The sequence below is a fragment of the Sarcophilus harrisii genome, chromosome 4, assembly GCF_902635505.1.
Source record: "Sarcophilus harrisii chromosome 4, mSarHar1.11, whole genome shotgun sequence".
NCBI lineage: Eukaryota > Metazoa > Chordata > Mammalia > Dasyuromorphia > Dasyuridae > Sarcophilus > Sarcophilus harrisii.
The window spans coordinates 284,815,464-284,829,084 of NC_045429.1; the positions used below are offsets into that span (position 1 = coordinate 284,815,464).

A 13,621-nucleotide genomic window follows, 5' to 3' on the forward strand; every position below is an offset into this window, starting at 1 on the left:
ATAAAGGTCAAAAAAGGGCCCAAATGATGCCTCTTTTAACTCCCACTCCACAGCTTCCATATCTTGAGGAGGGGAAGATGGGGAGTGGAAGGGGGGTGGTGGAGAAAGACATTCCACCTAGTAGGCCTCAGCCTATTGAGTGCTCCTTGGACTCAGGCCTCTGGTGCCTTTGGCTCTGTCCCCCAATCCTAGGGCTAGAACAGGAAGAGGACTGTCCTCAATAGGAACAAACCTGGGGAGAATCAAGAGCCCAAACAGAATGGGCATTGAGAGGACAGATGCCTCCACTCTAGGATCCAAACACCCCACTATTAAGTTTTGTCTCCATCCTTTCTAAGGATAGAGGTACTGACCCCCATAACTAGAGAATAAGCCAGTTTATGTTGAACAAATGGAATTTTATTTTCATAAATACAGAGAAAACATCCCCTTTACACAAAGGTGGGGTTTATGGAGTAGGATCCTCAGAGAAACAGCTTCTATGGAAGATCTCAAAGACAGAGGGTAGGGACTACTCCAAGCCTGAGATAGGCTTATGAGCCATAGATACCCCAATACTGATAATTCAAAAACAGATTTGTCCCTGGGATCACCCCATTGGAGGACCCTCAGATCTCCCACTCCAAAATGTCCTCTTGGGGGCTGAGGGATGGAAGGAAGAAAGGGAATACATGAGGAAGAGAAACTAGAAATGTCCTGAGTCACTTAGAGGGAACTCCCACTATGAAAGAAAGTACTGGGATCTCCCTTCACATTCCCAAAATACAGGGACAGCAGCAGCCAAAAGATTAAAATCCAATTTTCTACCATCCTCCCAGAATGAGAGGATATGGGGGTGAGAAAGGGAAGAAGGTCAGATAGCTGGGAGGTTGTAGATCTAGGAGGCCCCTTTTAATCGAAGCGGCAGCTTGGTAGAAGTCAAACAGCCAGGAGATAATAGAATAGCCAGGGCTCATTGCTGGATCTTCAAAGAGGCAGGCTTGGCATCCCCAGGTTTAGAGTTCTTGGGCTATCCAAGAATGCTTTCAAGAAAGCCAAGGTTCAATGCAGGCTTCATAGAGTGAGCGGTTCGAGTGCCAAGCAGTGTGGGGAATCCCAGGTGTAGGACACCTCACAATGGACCCTCGGGCAGAGAGGGTTTTCAACCCAAATGAATCCAGGAGATAAACCTTGGACAGAGAAGAAAGAGAGGTAGAGACACAGGGAAAAAACAAAACAAAACAGGGAGATGTCCCAGAACTGAATTTCCTTCCAGATTGGGAAGAAATTTAGAGTCAAGATTTCTCTCAGAAGACAATTAGGGGAATAGGAGTTATCAGTGATTCTTACCTGCTGCTCTTCCATCTCCAATACTGTTTCATTTGCATCATAGAAGCCAAAAAAACTGAAAAGATTTTGGGAGTGGAAAGAAGAAAAGCTGGTGAATTTTCTTCCCTAGGTGTCACATGTTCCTCTTACTTCTGCTGTACCAGACAGCTTCTTCTCCCTCAATTAGCCTTTACTCCCCAGACCCCATGGTCTATCATAACCCCTTTTTTCCACTGTCTCCAACCTGGACTGCCAAGGAGTTATTACACCATCATCAGGTCCCCCAATCAGAACCACACGCTTCACACGGAGAAAGTTCTTCCGCCATACTGCCCAGGAAAGAAAAAATGAGAAGTTAGGTTTAGATGAAGGAATCAAGGAGAGACAGGGGGATGAATCCCTAAAAGGAGGAGAGAACTATAAAAGGGATAAAAGGATACAAGCTGGGGAGAGGGAAGGAGTAGGAGAACTGTCAGGGTATCTTACCAGTGGCATTCGGGTGATCTCTTTCTCCATTGATAAGAGCCAGGAAGCTGCTGGCATTGAGGTACAAGTCTGGGTGGTGGGGATCTGGAGACAGACAGAGTGGGTGTATGTATTACAAATAAGTTTTGTGGGTTTGTTTGATGAGAAATCTGATAGAAATCTGGGTTTGAATTCAGGAATACCTGAGTTCAAATTCTGACTTAACATATATTAGCTGAGTAAACTTTAACTTCTCAGTTCTCTAGGCAATTCTGACTATGATTATAGAGAAGATAATACAGATAGCTATGAAATAGATATTCATATCTATATATATAATAAAATATATTAATGTAATTAATATGTTAAATAATTTAATATATTAATGTATACAAATTCTTTACCATGTATATTAATATGTATAATTTATACAATATATAATAAAATATATTAATGTATACAAATATTCTACAATGAACAACTGTTCACAAATGTACATATATGACATATATTTCATGTCTATATTAAAGAGAAATATCATCAGGTTGACTACAACCTAATGGATTTTTCAGCCACACTAAACTCTTTAAAAACATCTACTAAATCACAGAGGGGTTTCCATTTGAATTGGCAAAAAGTGGTACCCACCCTTAGGAAATTACAGATCTTTAAAGAATTTAAGATATATACAGATACATAAGAGAAACAAACAGAAAAATGGAGTGAAAAACAAAGAGTTGGACCCTCCCACTCACTGCCACTAACCCATTTTTCTAAGTTCTCTTTCCTCCTCTCACCATGCCAGTAGTTACAGATGGAGAATTCCTGGCCCCACGGGCTATAGCAGATTCGGTATAGGTTAGACCTCATGGAGGTGGGGAACAACCATTTCAGGTAGTCTGTGTCTGGGAAGGGAAAGCCACAGCCAGGTGGAATTGAGGCACTTATCCTTTCCATATTCTTCAGAGAGCTAAGAAAAGGGGAACTCAGATTATGCCCTCCCGAGGCCCAGCTCCTCTGAGACCCGGAGAAAGGAGCTTCTGCTCCTCCAAGGACTTGGAAAATCCAGATTCACATCCTCTCCAGTTTGTTCTCTTGGGAAATCCAGAAGATGTCCCCACTCCTCCCTTCCCCTCTGAGATGAAGGTATCAGGAGTATCTACTCACCTCCATACTGCCCCATCTGTGGAGATGAGAGGGAGATAAAAGTATCCACATTGTGTTCATCCATAACAGAGAGTAGGGCCCGGCAGATGAGGCCTCCTATAGCATGGTGGGGGAATGGAGGCAGCAGTCGTCTCATTGATCCAAAGAGAGGAAAGAATGTGGGCAGTTGGGGAGTAAAGGGGAGTGTATGAAAACAGAGCTGGGTGTTGCTCTCGCCAGATACATACAAAGACAAAACAATATAAGTTGAATATATTAGTGAGTAGAGGAGTAAGGAGGAAGAGGGGAAAGAGAAAGCACAAATGAGTGATCAGAAAGTCTATAGTCAGTAAGAAGGGGCCTGGAATAGTCAAAATGGGATGAAATGCCAGGGTCACTCTTTGGCTCAGAGATCAGCAGCAGAGCTCAGAGGTAAGAAACGGGACAGGAAGTGAAGGAAGTGAAACGGGAGGTCAGGGTTAGCAATCCGGCACAAAAATCCATACCCTGGGAATAACAGAGGAGATGGACTCCGTGAGGAGACTGCTCCATGATCGGGGTCACAGCTTTCTGGAACCCTTGTACCTGTTCCCATAGCGGCCGAAGACTTTCTCCCCCATCAAAGAGATCCAACACTGTCACCAGTGTCCCTGGATGTGTCTGGAGTGAGATAGACTCAATCAGGGCAGTTATAAGCCAGGCTGAGACGCCCCTCCACGTTCCCACTGCTGTACCTCTCAGGGGAGCCTTCCTCTCATCCCAAGAGCAGGGCCCAAGTGTCCTTTTCCCCCTGTCTTTCTCCACGTCAGCCAACTCCGGTGGAGGACCCAAAGGAAGGCCCCAGTGCGTTTGAGAGGAAGCCAAGGTTCCCCCTTCTTTCCCCTCCTCACACACACACACACACACACACACACACCTGGTTGATGTACTGCAGCAGGTGCCTAAAGGTGGCAGAGCTGTCAAAGAGGCCGTGCACTATGATGACAGGCTTGTAGGGAGCTTTGGGGGGTGGCGGAGCCGTGAGCAGCAGGAGGGGCAGCAAGGCCAGGGTGAACACGACTCCCAGCGTGGGGAGCCGGGGCCTCCAGGACTCGGGCATGCTCCAGTCTGGGAGGAAGGACAAGATATAATGGGAGAGAAAGGGATCATCCTTCTGCTTCAAGAACCCCAGCTTCCTCCCCTAACTCTACCCGAAGTTCCAGGTCTGGTGCGCCCCTTGCACTCTGCAACCCACGTCCTGTGACCTTCCCCAACTTTTCTCCGGGCCCCGGCTCAATTCCGGGCCCCTTCCAAGCCTCTGCTCCACGTCCCAACTCTCCCCCCGGATAGGCCCCACCAAGGATGCTCCTGCGCCCCCTTCCCACCAACCCTTTCCCCATTGTGCAGTCTCAGCAGCAGCCTGGGTCCCCAGGGAATAGATGCAAGGGTGGCGCGTGGCCCCCACGCTCTCCGAGCCGCGCTCTGCCCGCTCCCCCCACCCTTGCCTGGATCTGGGAGCTGCGCTTCTCCCCTTGTTTACTCCCCCCCTATTCCAGAGTCCCGGGGGGGGGGGGGGGGAGGGAGAAAGCGGGGGAGAGGTGGGGGATGGGCGGGAGGCGGGGAGAGCGCAGGAAAGGTTGGGATGGGAGTTCGGGGCTGAGCGACACTCTTGCGTCACGTCCGGGGCTTTCCCCGGCAACCCTGGAGGCGTTCCTAGCAACCTAGTGTCAGATCAAACGGGGGAAAAGAGACCCGGGCAGACTGGAATGTTCCATTTGCTGAAAAAAGTAGGGGGAGGGGGGCGAGAGGGGTTTGTGTAGGGAAATGGGAGAAAGAAGGGAGAAAAAAAGGGAGAACGGAGCCCCAGGGCCTTGGCGCCTTCATTTATCTCCCATGATCCCTCTATCCACCTCCCAGCCCACATCTGCCGCACGCTGTCACTCAGCCCGACCTCATTAGCGGGGCTGGAGGAAAGTGCAGCCGGATTGGTGGAGCGGACTCTGCGGGCACGGCAAATCCTTGCTCAGGCCGGCTTCCCTCCTCTTCCCCGGCCCCGACCCCCCGCCCCGGGGCTAGCGCCTTACGCGTCTTCAGGCTCGAGTGCTTGTCGGGCCTCGGTCCCCAGGCTCCGGGAGAGTGCTCGAGGCCCTTGGAGCGCCGGGCGGGTACTTGTCCAACTTGCACCTCGCGCACCGCCTCTCCTGCGCCAGTCTGAGGGCCCCAGCGAGACTCGCTGACTCACACACTCACCCGGGCGGCTCTTCCCTGCCCCTTCATCTCGGCCGCCCCAAGCTCTGCGAGCAATCACCCGGCCCAGCCCGCGGGCAGGGCCGCTCTCTTTATGCTGTTTCTTTTTTCTTTTTATTGAAGCTTTTTATGGCAAGTGATCCAATATATGTTAAACATGGTAAAAAAAAAAAATATATATATATATATATATATATAATATATTTATATATATATATATATTATATATAATTTAGTTTTACTAAATTTTTTGTTTTATTAATATAGTTTATATATATATATATAAATTGTTTTTTTACCAAGCCTGCCAGTCCACTTTTCCCCTTTTTTTTAGAAAGCAGATTTATTTCTACCTCTTCTTGTTTCCCACATGCCTTTTGGGAAGGGTGAAAGCGTCTAGGAAAACATTTTGATGTTGCCGGATCTCAGTCATATTGCAAAATATTCTCCCCAAATAAAACGAATTCCTCCCCACGTTGTGCAAAGGGGGAGGGTTAAGATACAGGCAGTGTGATGGGTGAGCTTCCTAATTTTTGCTGAATCTGGGGGAGAAACATTTAAAATAGCTATAGAACTGTCTTGGGGCCAGTGAAATATGGGGAATAAAAAGAGAAGCAGACAGTCATAGAGAGATAGAAAGGGATCTAGCTCTTTAAGCTATAATACAACTTCTCAGCTGTCCCCCTAACATCGCCATCCCCACAGCCATCCTCCTCCTGTCTAATCGTTCTAGTAGACAAGCCAGGAAACAAACAAATATAAACTTAAAGATACACAGTGTACAAATTGTAGGAACCTTTGCAATATGTTAGTTTCAGCATTCTAGAGATCCTTAAAGAAACAGAATTGAATCCTGAGCAATGGAATTGACCCAACACAATGGATAGAAGTGGAGACTGGGAGACAGGCCACAAGGAGAGATTCAAGTACCCCTACTCCCTGCACAACTCAGAAAATCAAATGGCAAAGGGAGAAACACTAAGTTTATTTTCTTCTTGTTTTTGTAGTATCATTCCTGTCCCAGGTATAAATATTGCTATCTTTTCCCCCCAAACCCTCTCCCGTTTCCCTGTTATTGTAGACAGAACAGTATTCTTCCATTCCCTCATTCTCAAACCTAGGTGTCTTCCTCTAATTTCACACATTCAGTCTGTCCTCAAGGCCTATGGGGATGAGAGGGGATGTGAGTTACTAGATATCAATCAACTAATATTTATTAAATACCTACTATGTGTCAAACACTTTATAATGCAAAAGGGTTATAGAGGCAAAAGGCAAAAAGTCCTTCCCTCCAAGAGTTTACATTCTAATGGGGAAAAGAACATATACATATACAAGTATATACAAAACAAATATGAAGTAAAACCTAAGGGGTTGCAGGGAAAGAATAAGTGAAGGAGCCAAGAAAGGCTATATGATTAAACAAAGAGGAAAGGGACCCATATGTTTTTTTTTGTTTTGTTTTGTTTTGTTTTGTTTATACATGACCAAACTGTTATTTTGCTGTACAAAAAGAATCAGATTCTGAAATATTGTACAATTAGCTTGTGAAGGAAATCAAAAATGCAGGTGGGCATAAATATAGGGATTGGGAATTCAATGTAATGATTTTTAGTCATCACCCAGAGTTCTTTCTCTGGGTGTAGCTGGTTCAGTTCATTACTGCTCCATTGGAAATGATTTGGTTGAAAGAGAATGGATTTTGAAAGACAGGTAGGTGCATAGAGGAAAGCCAACAAATCCTTAATTTCTAGATTGCCTCCTTAGAGACTTTGGGAGGTTCCCCTTGGGTAAGAACAGGTACCCTCTTGGTTGAGTTAGGATTTCTCATCTCCCAGTTAGAAAGCTTATTCACTCTGGTTATTGTCGGTAAAACTTTTCAGGTTTGTTTGTGATCTTCTTAGATAAATGGACTTGTTCAGTACTCACCATTGTGGTGTTTGGAGTTGTGTGTGTGGGTGTGGGTGTGTGTGTGTGTGTATGTAAAAGCTAGTATTTGGTGGGAACCAGTCAAGCTGTAGGGATACTCCTTCTGCTTTAAGGGATAGCAAGCAGAGAAGCTACTTGAACCTAAAAATAATTTCCTCTAGAACTATTTAAGAAACGAGCAAATAGATATAATTCTTTCTGAAAAGAAAAAAATAGCCAATCTAGTGGCCCCACTTCACTTCTCCCCTCCAAACAAGAATCAAGTCTCTCTTGTAGAGAGGTAAGCTAGATTCCAGAGTTATCCTTACCTCCTAGAAAGCCACATTTAGACAATGCAGGCAGACATGCATGACCTCCATAGACCATATATATACATACCCTATCTGTCCAATAAAAATAATATTGTTTTTTTTTTTTTAAACCTATGAAGTTCTTAAGAATTCTAATAAATATCATAATGGACCATGATTCCAGAGACCAATGATGAATAATGCTACATGTATCCTGACAGAGAGGTGATAGATACAGAATGAAATATATATATATTTTTGGAGATGGAGATTTTTGACGATACATATTCAATACAACCATTTCCTTTTTCTTTTTTTTTTTCCAGTCTGAGTCACAGGATAAAGTTTTGATCATTAAAAAAAAAAAAAAGAAATTTAGAAAAAGAGAGTCCTCATGCAGAAGGTAGCAATCAGGCTTAGTCTTTTTTTTTTTTTTTTTTTTTTTTTAATAGCCTTTTATTTACAGGATATATGCATGGGTAACTTTACAGCATTAACAATTGCCAAACCTCTTGTTCCAATTTTTCACCTCTTACCCCCCCACCCCCTCCCCCAGATGGCAGGATGACCAGTAGATGGTAAATATATTAAAATATAAATTAGATACACAATAAGTATACATGACCAAAACGTTATTTTGCTGTACAAAAAAAATCAGACTCTGAAATATTGTACAATTAGCTTGTGAAGGAAATTAAAAATGCAGGTGTGCATAAATATAGGGATTGGGAATTCAATGTAATGGTTTTTAGTCATCTCCCAGAGTTCTTTTTCTGGGCATAGCTAGTTCAGTTCATTGCTGCTCCATTGGAAATGATTTGGTTGATCTCGTTGCTGAGGATGGCCTGGTCCATCAGAACTGGTCATCATATAGTATTGTTGTTGAAGTATATAATGATCTCCTGGTCCTGCTCATTTCACTCAGCATCAGTTCATGTAAGTCTCTCCAGGCCTTTAATCAGGCTTAGTCTTAAAGGAAACAGGGATTCCAAGAAGTTGTGATGAGAAGGAGATGAATACTAAGGAGATAGACTATGAAAGACAGAGGATCATCACTGAGGAATATCAAATTGACTAAATTCTAAAGTGCATGGAGATGAGTAATGTATATAAGACTAAAATCTAGACTTAAATCAGGATCAGTGAATACTTTTTAAATGCCAAACATTAATTTCTATGTAATCCTAACAGTTATAGGGAACCATTAGAATTTATTAAATTAACAACTCAATATCTGTACTTTTAAGAAAAATACTTTGACTGCTGTGAAGAAGATAACTTGAAGTAGAGAAAGATTTGAGTCAAAGAGACCAATTGGGAGGCTATTCCCAAGAAGAGATGAATCCCTTATTAGGATTAGGTGGCTATGTGAAGAGAAAGGGATAGCAGCAAGATATTTTGTGGAAGAAGAAACCACGAGATTTGATAACAGCTTGGATCTGTGACATAAGTAAGAGAGGGTATTTGAGAACATGTCTGAGATTATGAAGTTGCATGACTAAAAGGTGGCAGAAGTAAAAAAAAATTGAAAGAGATGTCTGTTTGGGGGATGAGTTCAGTTTTGGACAAATTAAATTTGAGACATCTATAAGTGTCTAAATATCCAGTTCATGATACAGTACTGGAGCTTAGGCATGAGTAAGGAAAAAAAGATATCAATATATAAAATTACATATTATATATCACCTTTAAACATATGAATTATATTATATTGTCAATTTACATAGTAATACATATATAATATATAATGCATATAGTACAATATATTGTACAAAAACTGTGTTTATGTATATATATATGTGTATGTATGTATTATATTGTATTGTCTAGGAGCCATGTGCATGAAGGTGATGACTGAATCCATGGGAGCTCATGAGGTTACCCAATGAGAAAGTATAGAAAGACAAGAGAAAAGGACCTAAAACAGAGCTTTGGGACATACTGACAGTTAATGGAACATAATGTGGATCAGGAACCCTCTGAAGACACTTAAGAAGTGATCATATAGGTAGGAAGAGAATCAAGAGAGAATAGAATCATGAATATTCAGAGAAGAGATAGTATCAGAAAGAGAAAGTGATCAAGAAAATTATCTAACATTTAGATGTCAATTTATTATTGAAAAGACACTTCCCTCACAATTATCCTGAAAGATAAGTAGCACAAGCATTATCCCCATTTTACAAATGAGACAACCACATTTCTGAGATATATAATTTGTCTGTTTGCCCAAAGTCAAAAAGCTAATGAGTGATGGAGTGAGGACTGGAACTCAGGTCTCCTGACTTCAATATTCTTTTCACTACACAACTCACCTCTCCTTTCTAATTTTGATCTGTATGCTTAATCCAATTTTGAATGCTAAAGGATGAGGGATTTGACTCTATAGTCTTCACTCCTTTTAGATGAGTCAGTGGGCTCATATCACACAACAGTGTGTCCCCATATCAACACAAATTCCCACAGTGTTTGTCGTTTCAGATTGATGGAGGGATATTGTGACAAGGAGATGGTGGTGAGGAATCAGTTATTTGGAGGAAGGTTGGATACCTTGGTATTTGTGAGAAGTGTCAGGTGGACAAGGATATTTTATTGTTCTTGTTTGTTTTTACCTATTCTGTTAATCATTTCAGGAGACCAAAGATTTGGTTATGTTCTCATATAAATTCTTCTCTCAAAGTTTTTGATTTATTTCTTGAATCCTCTGGAAACAACCTGCTGTAGTTCCATGCTCTCCTGAGAATCTACTTCTGGTTAATTAGGTTTTGAGTCTATTAGTCTTTATTTATTTGGAGATTTTTTATAAAAAAAAAAAAGGGGGGGTTAGAAAAAAAAAAGGAAAAGCAGGAGGAGAAATTAACACTTGTGTTTCTGAAGAAATCTCTCAATCTCTTCCCTTCCTGTCCTTGTTCCAAATTCAGTTACTTCACAGATTACTGGAGACTGGGAAGGGGTTACTTCTGTCACCTCACCTGCACCGCCTTGAGAATAGCTATGATGATTCCTCTAGTTACTTCCCTCTTCTAACCCACCTGATTTAGTTCTAGTCTGTTTCCATGGCAATCTCAGAGGACCAGAATCCCTGGGTTCTCAGGAGATCAAAGGAAGAAAGAGGCAGGACTGGAGACGGGGCCCAGAGAGATTGAGTAAGGGTATGTTTGAAGGGTTCCTTCCCCCAGCTCGGTCCCTTTAAGATCCCCCTCCTCTCTCTCCTTTTCCTCCGCCTCTCTCCTTCCCCCTTTCTCCATATCTTCCATCTCTCCATCCTCCTCTGCTCTCTCAGGCTGCGCCATCTGTGCTTTTGAACTCTGTTGTCTGTTGGCATCTCCAAACTGAGAAGGAACTCCGCATCCCGGCACTCCAGATCCCGCAGTCATGTCATCAGAAAAATCAGGTAAAAAACAAAAACAAACCCAAAAAATACCCTGCCTTTTCTGACTTTCCCCCGGCACACAAATCCTCCTTTCTCTGACCTCCGCAGTCTAGGCTCCCCTCCCCCCCCCACTTTTCCTTAGTCCCCAAGACATGATTCTGGATTCATCCCCTGCTCCCCTAATTCCTCCATCTCTCCTGCCTCTTTCTCCTTATTCCAGGTTCTCTGCTTTAACTCACAACCTCTTCCCCTTCCCACTGCCCACTTTTCTTCCGTAGGGGGGGGGGGGGAGAGGGGGAGGGGAGGAGGATGGGAAGAAGGCTGAGGGAAAGCGAGAACCACAGGTGTCCAGATGCAAACCTACGCGCCGCGTGTACCCAAACCTGGAGTAACAACTGTGCGGGCAGCCCGGCGCAGGAACAACCGCGGCAGCTGGCGAGAACCTTTCACAGCTACGTCCTGGGACGGGGAGGAGGAGAAGTCTGGCTCTCTCCTTCTCGCTAAAGAAATCCCCGACTAGAATCAGAGAGTTAAGGGCGCATCACACAGAGGCATCACACTTAGACAGCCGGGCACATGCAGATACATAAGCCGCCGCGCGCCGTCACGGCTTTGCACCGGCGCATCCAAGCCCCCTGTTAGTGGCGCGCAGCCATGCGGACGGGGCTTGCGCGGACGCGGGCGCGCCGTAGGAGCCCTGGCGACTGACGGACTTTTGGGGGAGCGGGGACGTGACTGTGAGGAGTGAGCAGACGGCCGCAGAATGTACCTTAGAAGAGGAGACCGGCGGGCTGGGCTGAGGTTTTGTTCAGAGATTGAGACTTTCCCACCCCCAGGCTGAAGGATGGAGACTTACGCCTTTTATTTCTCTTTTCCTTTCTTCCCGTCTTCCTGACCCCGTTTCTATCTGTGTTCGTCTGCCTCTCTTTCTCGGTGTCTATGCCTCCTGTGCCGTCCGCTTCTGTGTCTCTCTGTCTCTGTCTCCTCCCACCGTCCCCACCTGTCCGCACCGCCTCAGGTCTCTCGGACCCGGTTCCTCATACTTCCCCTCCCCCTTACAATGCCCCCCAGCCTCCGGCCGACCTCCCCGCCCCGCCTCTTCAGGCACCCTCCGCCTCCCATCACCACCATCACCATCACTACCACCAGTCGGGCACCGCCACGCTCCCAAGATTAGGGGCTGGGGGGCTGGCCTCCTCAGCAGCCCCGGCTCCGCGGGGTCCCTCGTCCTCCGCCACCCTGCCCCGCCCTCCTCACCACGCCCCCTCGGGACTGGCCCCCGGGGCTTCCGCTCCCGGCTGCGCCACCTTGCCCCGCCTGCCCCCGGACCCCTACCTCCAGGAAACCCGCTTTGAAGGTCCGCTGCCCCCTCCCCCCCCGGCGGCCGCCGCCCCGCCCCCCCCCGCGCCTGCTCCTCCGGCTCCTGCCCAGGGCTTTGTGGTGCCCACGCACCCCGGCACCGTGGGTACGCTGCCCCTTGGAGGCTACGTGGCCCCTGGGTACCCGCTGCAGCTGCAGCCCTGCACCGCCTATCTGCCGGTCTATCCCGTGGGCGCCGTGAGTGCAGAAGGGTGGCCCGGGGAAGGGGAGAGGGAAGGGGGACGGGGGGGGGGGGGGGGGGCGCCATGGCTAGAAAATGGAAGGAAGAGGGGCGCCGGGGACAGGAGGGGGAGGCCCCGGAGGGGAGGACGGGGATCGGGACTCTCACGCGACTGCACGGATAGTTTTAATGCAAAGGGGGGCTTTGCCCTGCCTGCTCTCTGCCCGCTCCTCCGGCCGCGGCGGGTGGGGGACCCCACTGGCGAGGCCCTGCCTGACCCAGCTCCCTTGCCCTCTCTCTCCTCAGCCGTACACCGGGGCGGCTCCGGGAGGGGCTGGAGTGACCCCCACGCTTTCCCCCCCGCCCCTGGGCCCGGGGCTCGCGCTGCTGGAGCCCAGGCGCCCGCCCCACGACTACCTGCCCATCGCGGTGCTCACCACCATCTGCTGCTTTTGGCCAACCGGCATCATAGCTATTTTCAAGGCGGTCCAGGTGAGGAGGGAGAAGCGAAAGGGGCCGGGGGGGGGGGGGGGGGGGAGGGGCAGAAATGGGGAAGGGGCCCCATGGAAGACAGCTGGGCGGCTTTTGGCAGCCACGGTGCGGAGCTGTCCCGTGCTCCAGGAGCGGCGTTGGGCTGGCACAGACCGGCCTCTTCCCCGTTACCTCCCAGGCCCTGGGGAACTGCAAGGACCGGGGAGGACACCCATCCTTCTCTAGGCCAGGACCAAACCGAGGTGTTGGATGGGGCGGCTGTGGGCGCTTCCCTGACCTTCTCTCCCCCCCCTCCGCGCAGGTGCGGACCGCGGTGGCCCGGGGAGACATGGTGTCGGCCGAGATCGCCTCCCGCGAAGCCCGGAACTTCTCCTTCATCTCCCTGGCCGTGGGCATCGCAGCCATGGTGCTCTGCACCATCCTCACCGTGGTCATCATCATCGCCGCGCAGCACCACGACACCGACTGGGATCCTTAGGGACTTTCCTTCTCCGGCCTGGAGACTCGGCAAACCCAGCTTCCTGCGGTGCCCCTTCCTCCCCCTTCCTCTCCAACCCCCCGTCCCTCCTCCTCCCTCCCTCCCTCCCGCCAGACAGCCGCCAAGTGAGCCTCCAAAGCTGGAAATACCCCCCAACCTGACCAGGGCCTTTTCTACCAAACAGCTAAACAGACCCCAGGAACCTCCTACATGTGGCCCTTGGGAAACCTCCGCCATCCTCTCCCTCCAGACTGGAACCTCCGCGGTCAGATCAGGAGGCTTGAAGCTCTCCACTGGTTCCGCTCGTCAGGAACCACAACCCTCCCAGGGTCTAGGACACACACTTCCCTTATTCTTCTGGGTTACTCTGAGCC

At 47.6% G+C, this 13,621-nt stretch overlaps 2 protein-coding genes across 5 annotated transcripts; one reads left to right on the top strand and one right to left on the bottom strand.

The window, feature by feature from the left end:
* Nucleotides 1-377: 377 nt before the first annotated feature.
* On the bottom strand, nucleotides 378-5,149 carry PPT2 (palmitoyl-protein thioesterase 2). 3 transcript variants are annotated; one of them, XM_012548905.3, is made up of 9 exons: nucleotides 4,983-5,149; nucleotides 3,836-4,026; nucleotides 3,426-3,579; nucleotides 2,941-3,036; nucleotides 2,571-2,678; nucleotides 1,795-1,878; nucleotides 1,553-1,637; nucleotides 1,330-1,384; nucleotides 378-1,169 (listed from the first exon to the last, which is right to left on the bottom strand). In XM_012548905.3, exons 2-9 carry the CDS (start codon nucleotides 4,016-4,018, stop codon nucleotides 1,026-1,028), a joined length of 909 nt encoding a protein of 302 aa, XP_012404359.1. In that variant the 5' UTR covers nucleotides 4,019-4,026; nucleotides 4,983-5,149; the 3' UTR covers nucleotides 378-1,025. The 3 variants fall into 3 exon arrangements, with proteins under 3 accessions (XP_012404359.1, XP_003768994.1, XP_012404360.1); XM_003768946.4 differs by lacking the exon at nucleotides 4,983-5,149 and adding an exon at nucleotides 4,404-4,487; XM_012548906.3 differs by lacking the exon at nucleotides 4,983-5,149 and adding an exon at nucleotides 4,288-4,393.
* Nucleotides 5,150-10,455: 5,306 nt separating this feature from the next.
* PRRT1 (proline rich transmembrane protein 1) lies at nucleotides 10,456-13,341 on the top strand. 2 transcript variants are annotated; one of them, XM_031965119.1, is made up of 5 exons: nucleotides 10,456-10,516; nucleotides 10,648-10,758; nucleotides 11,756-12,294; nucleotides 12,584-12,769; nucleotides 13,071-13,341. In XM_031965119.1, the coding sequence occupies exons 2-5, from the start codon at nucleotides 10,740-10,742 to the stop codon at nucleotides 13,245-13,247; spliced, it is 921 nt and encodes a 306-aa protein (XP_031820979.1). In that variant the 5' UTR covers nucleotides 10,456-10,516; nucleotides 10,648-10,739; the 3' UTR covers nucleotides 13,248-13,341. The 2 variants fall into 2 exon arrangements, with proteins under 2 accessions (XP_031820979.1, XP_031820978.1); XM_031965118.1 differs by lacking the exons at nucleotides 10,456-10,516; nucleotides 10,648-10,758 and having other exon boundaries at nucleotides 11,545-12,294.
* The last annotated feature ends 280 nt before the right edge of the window (nucleotides 13,342-13,621 follow it).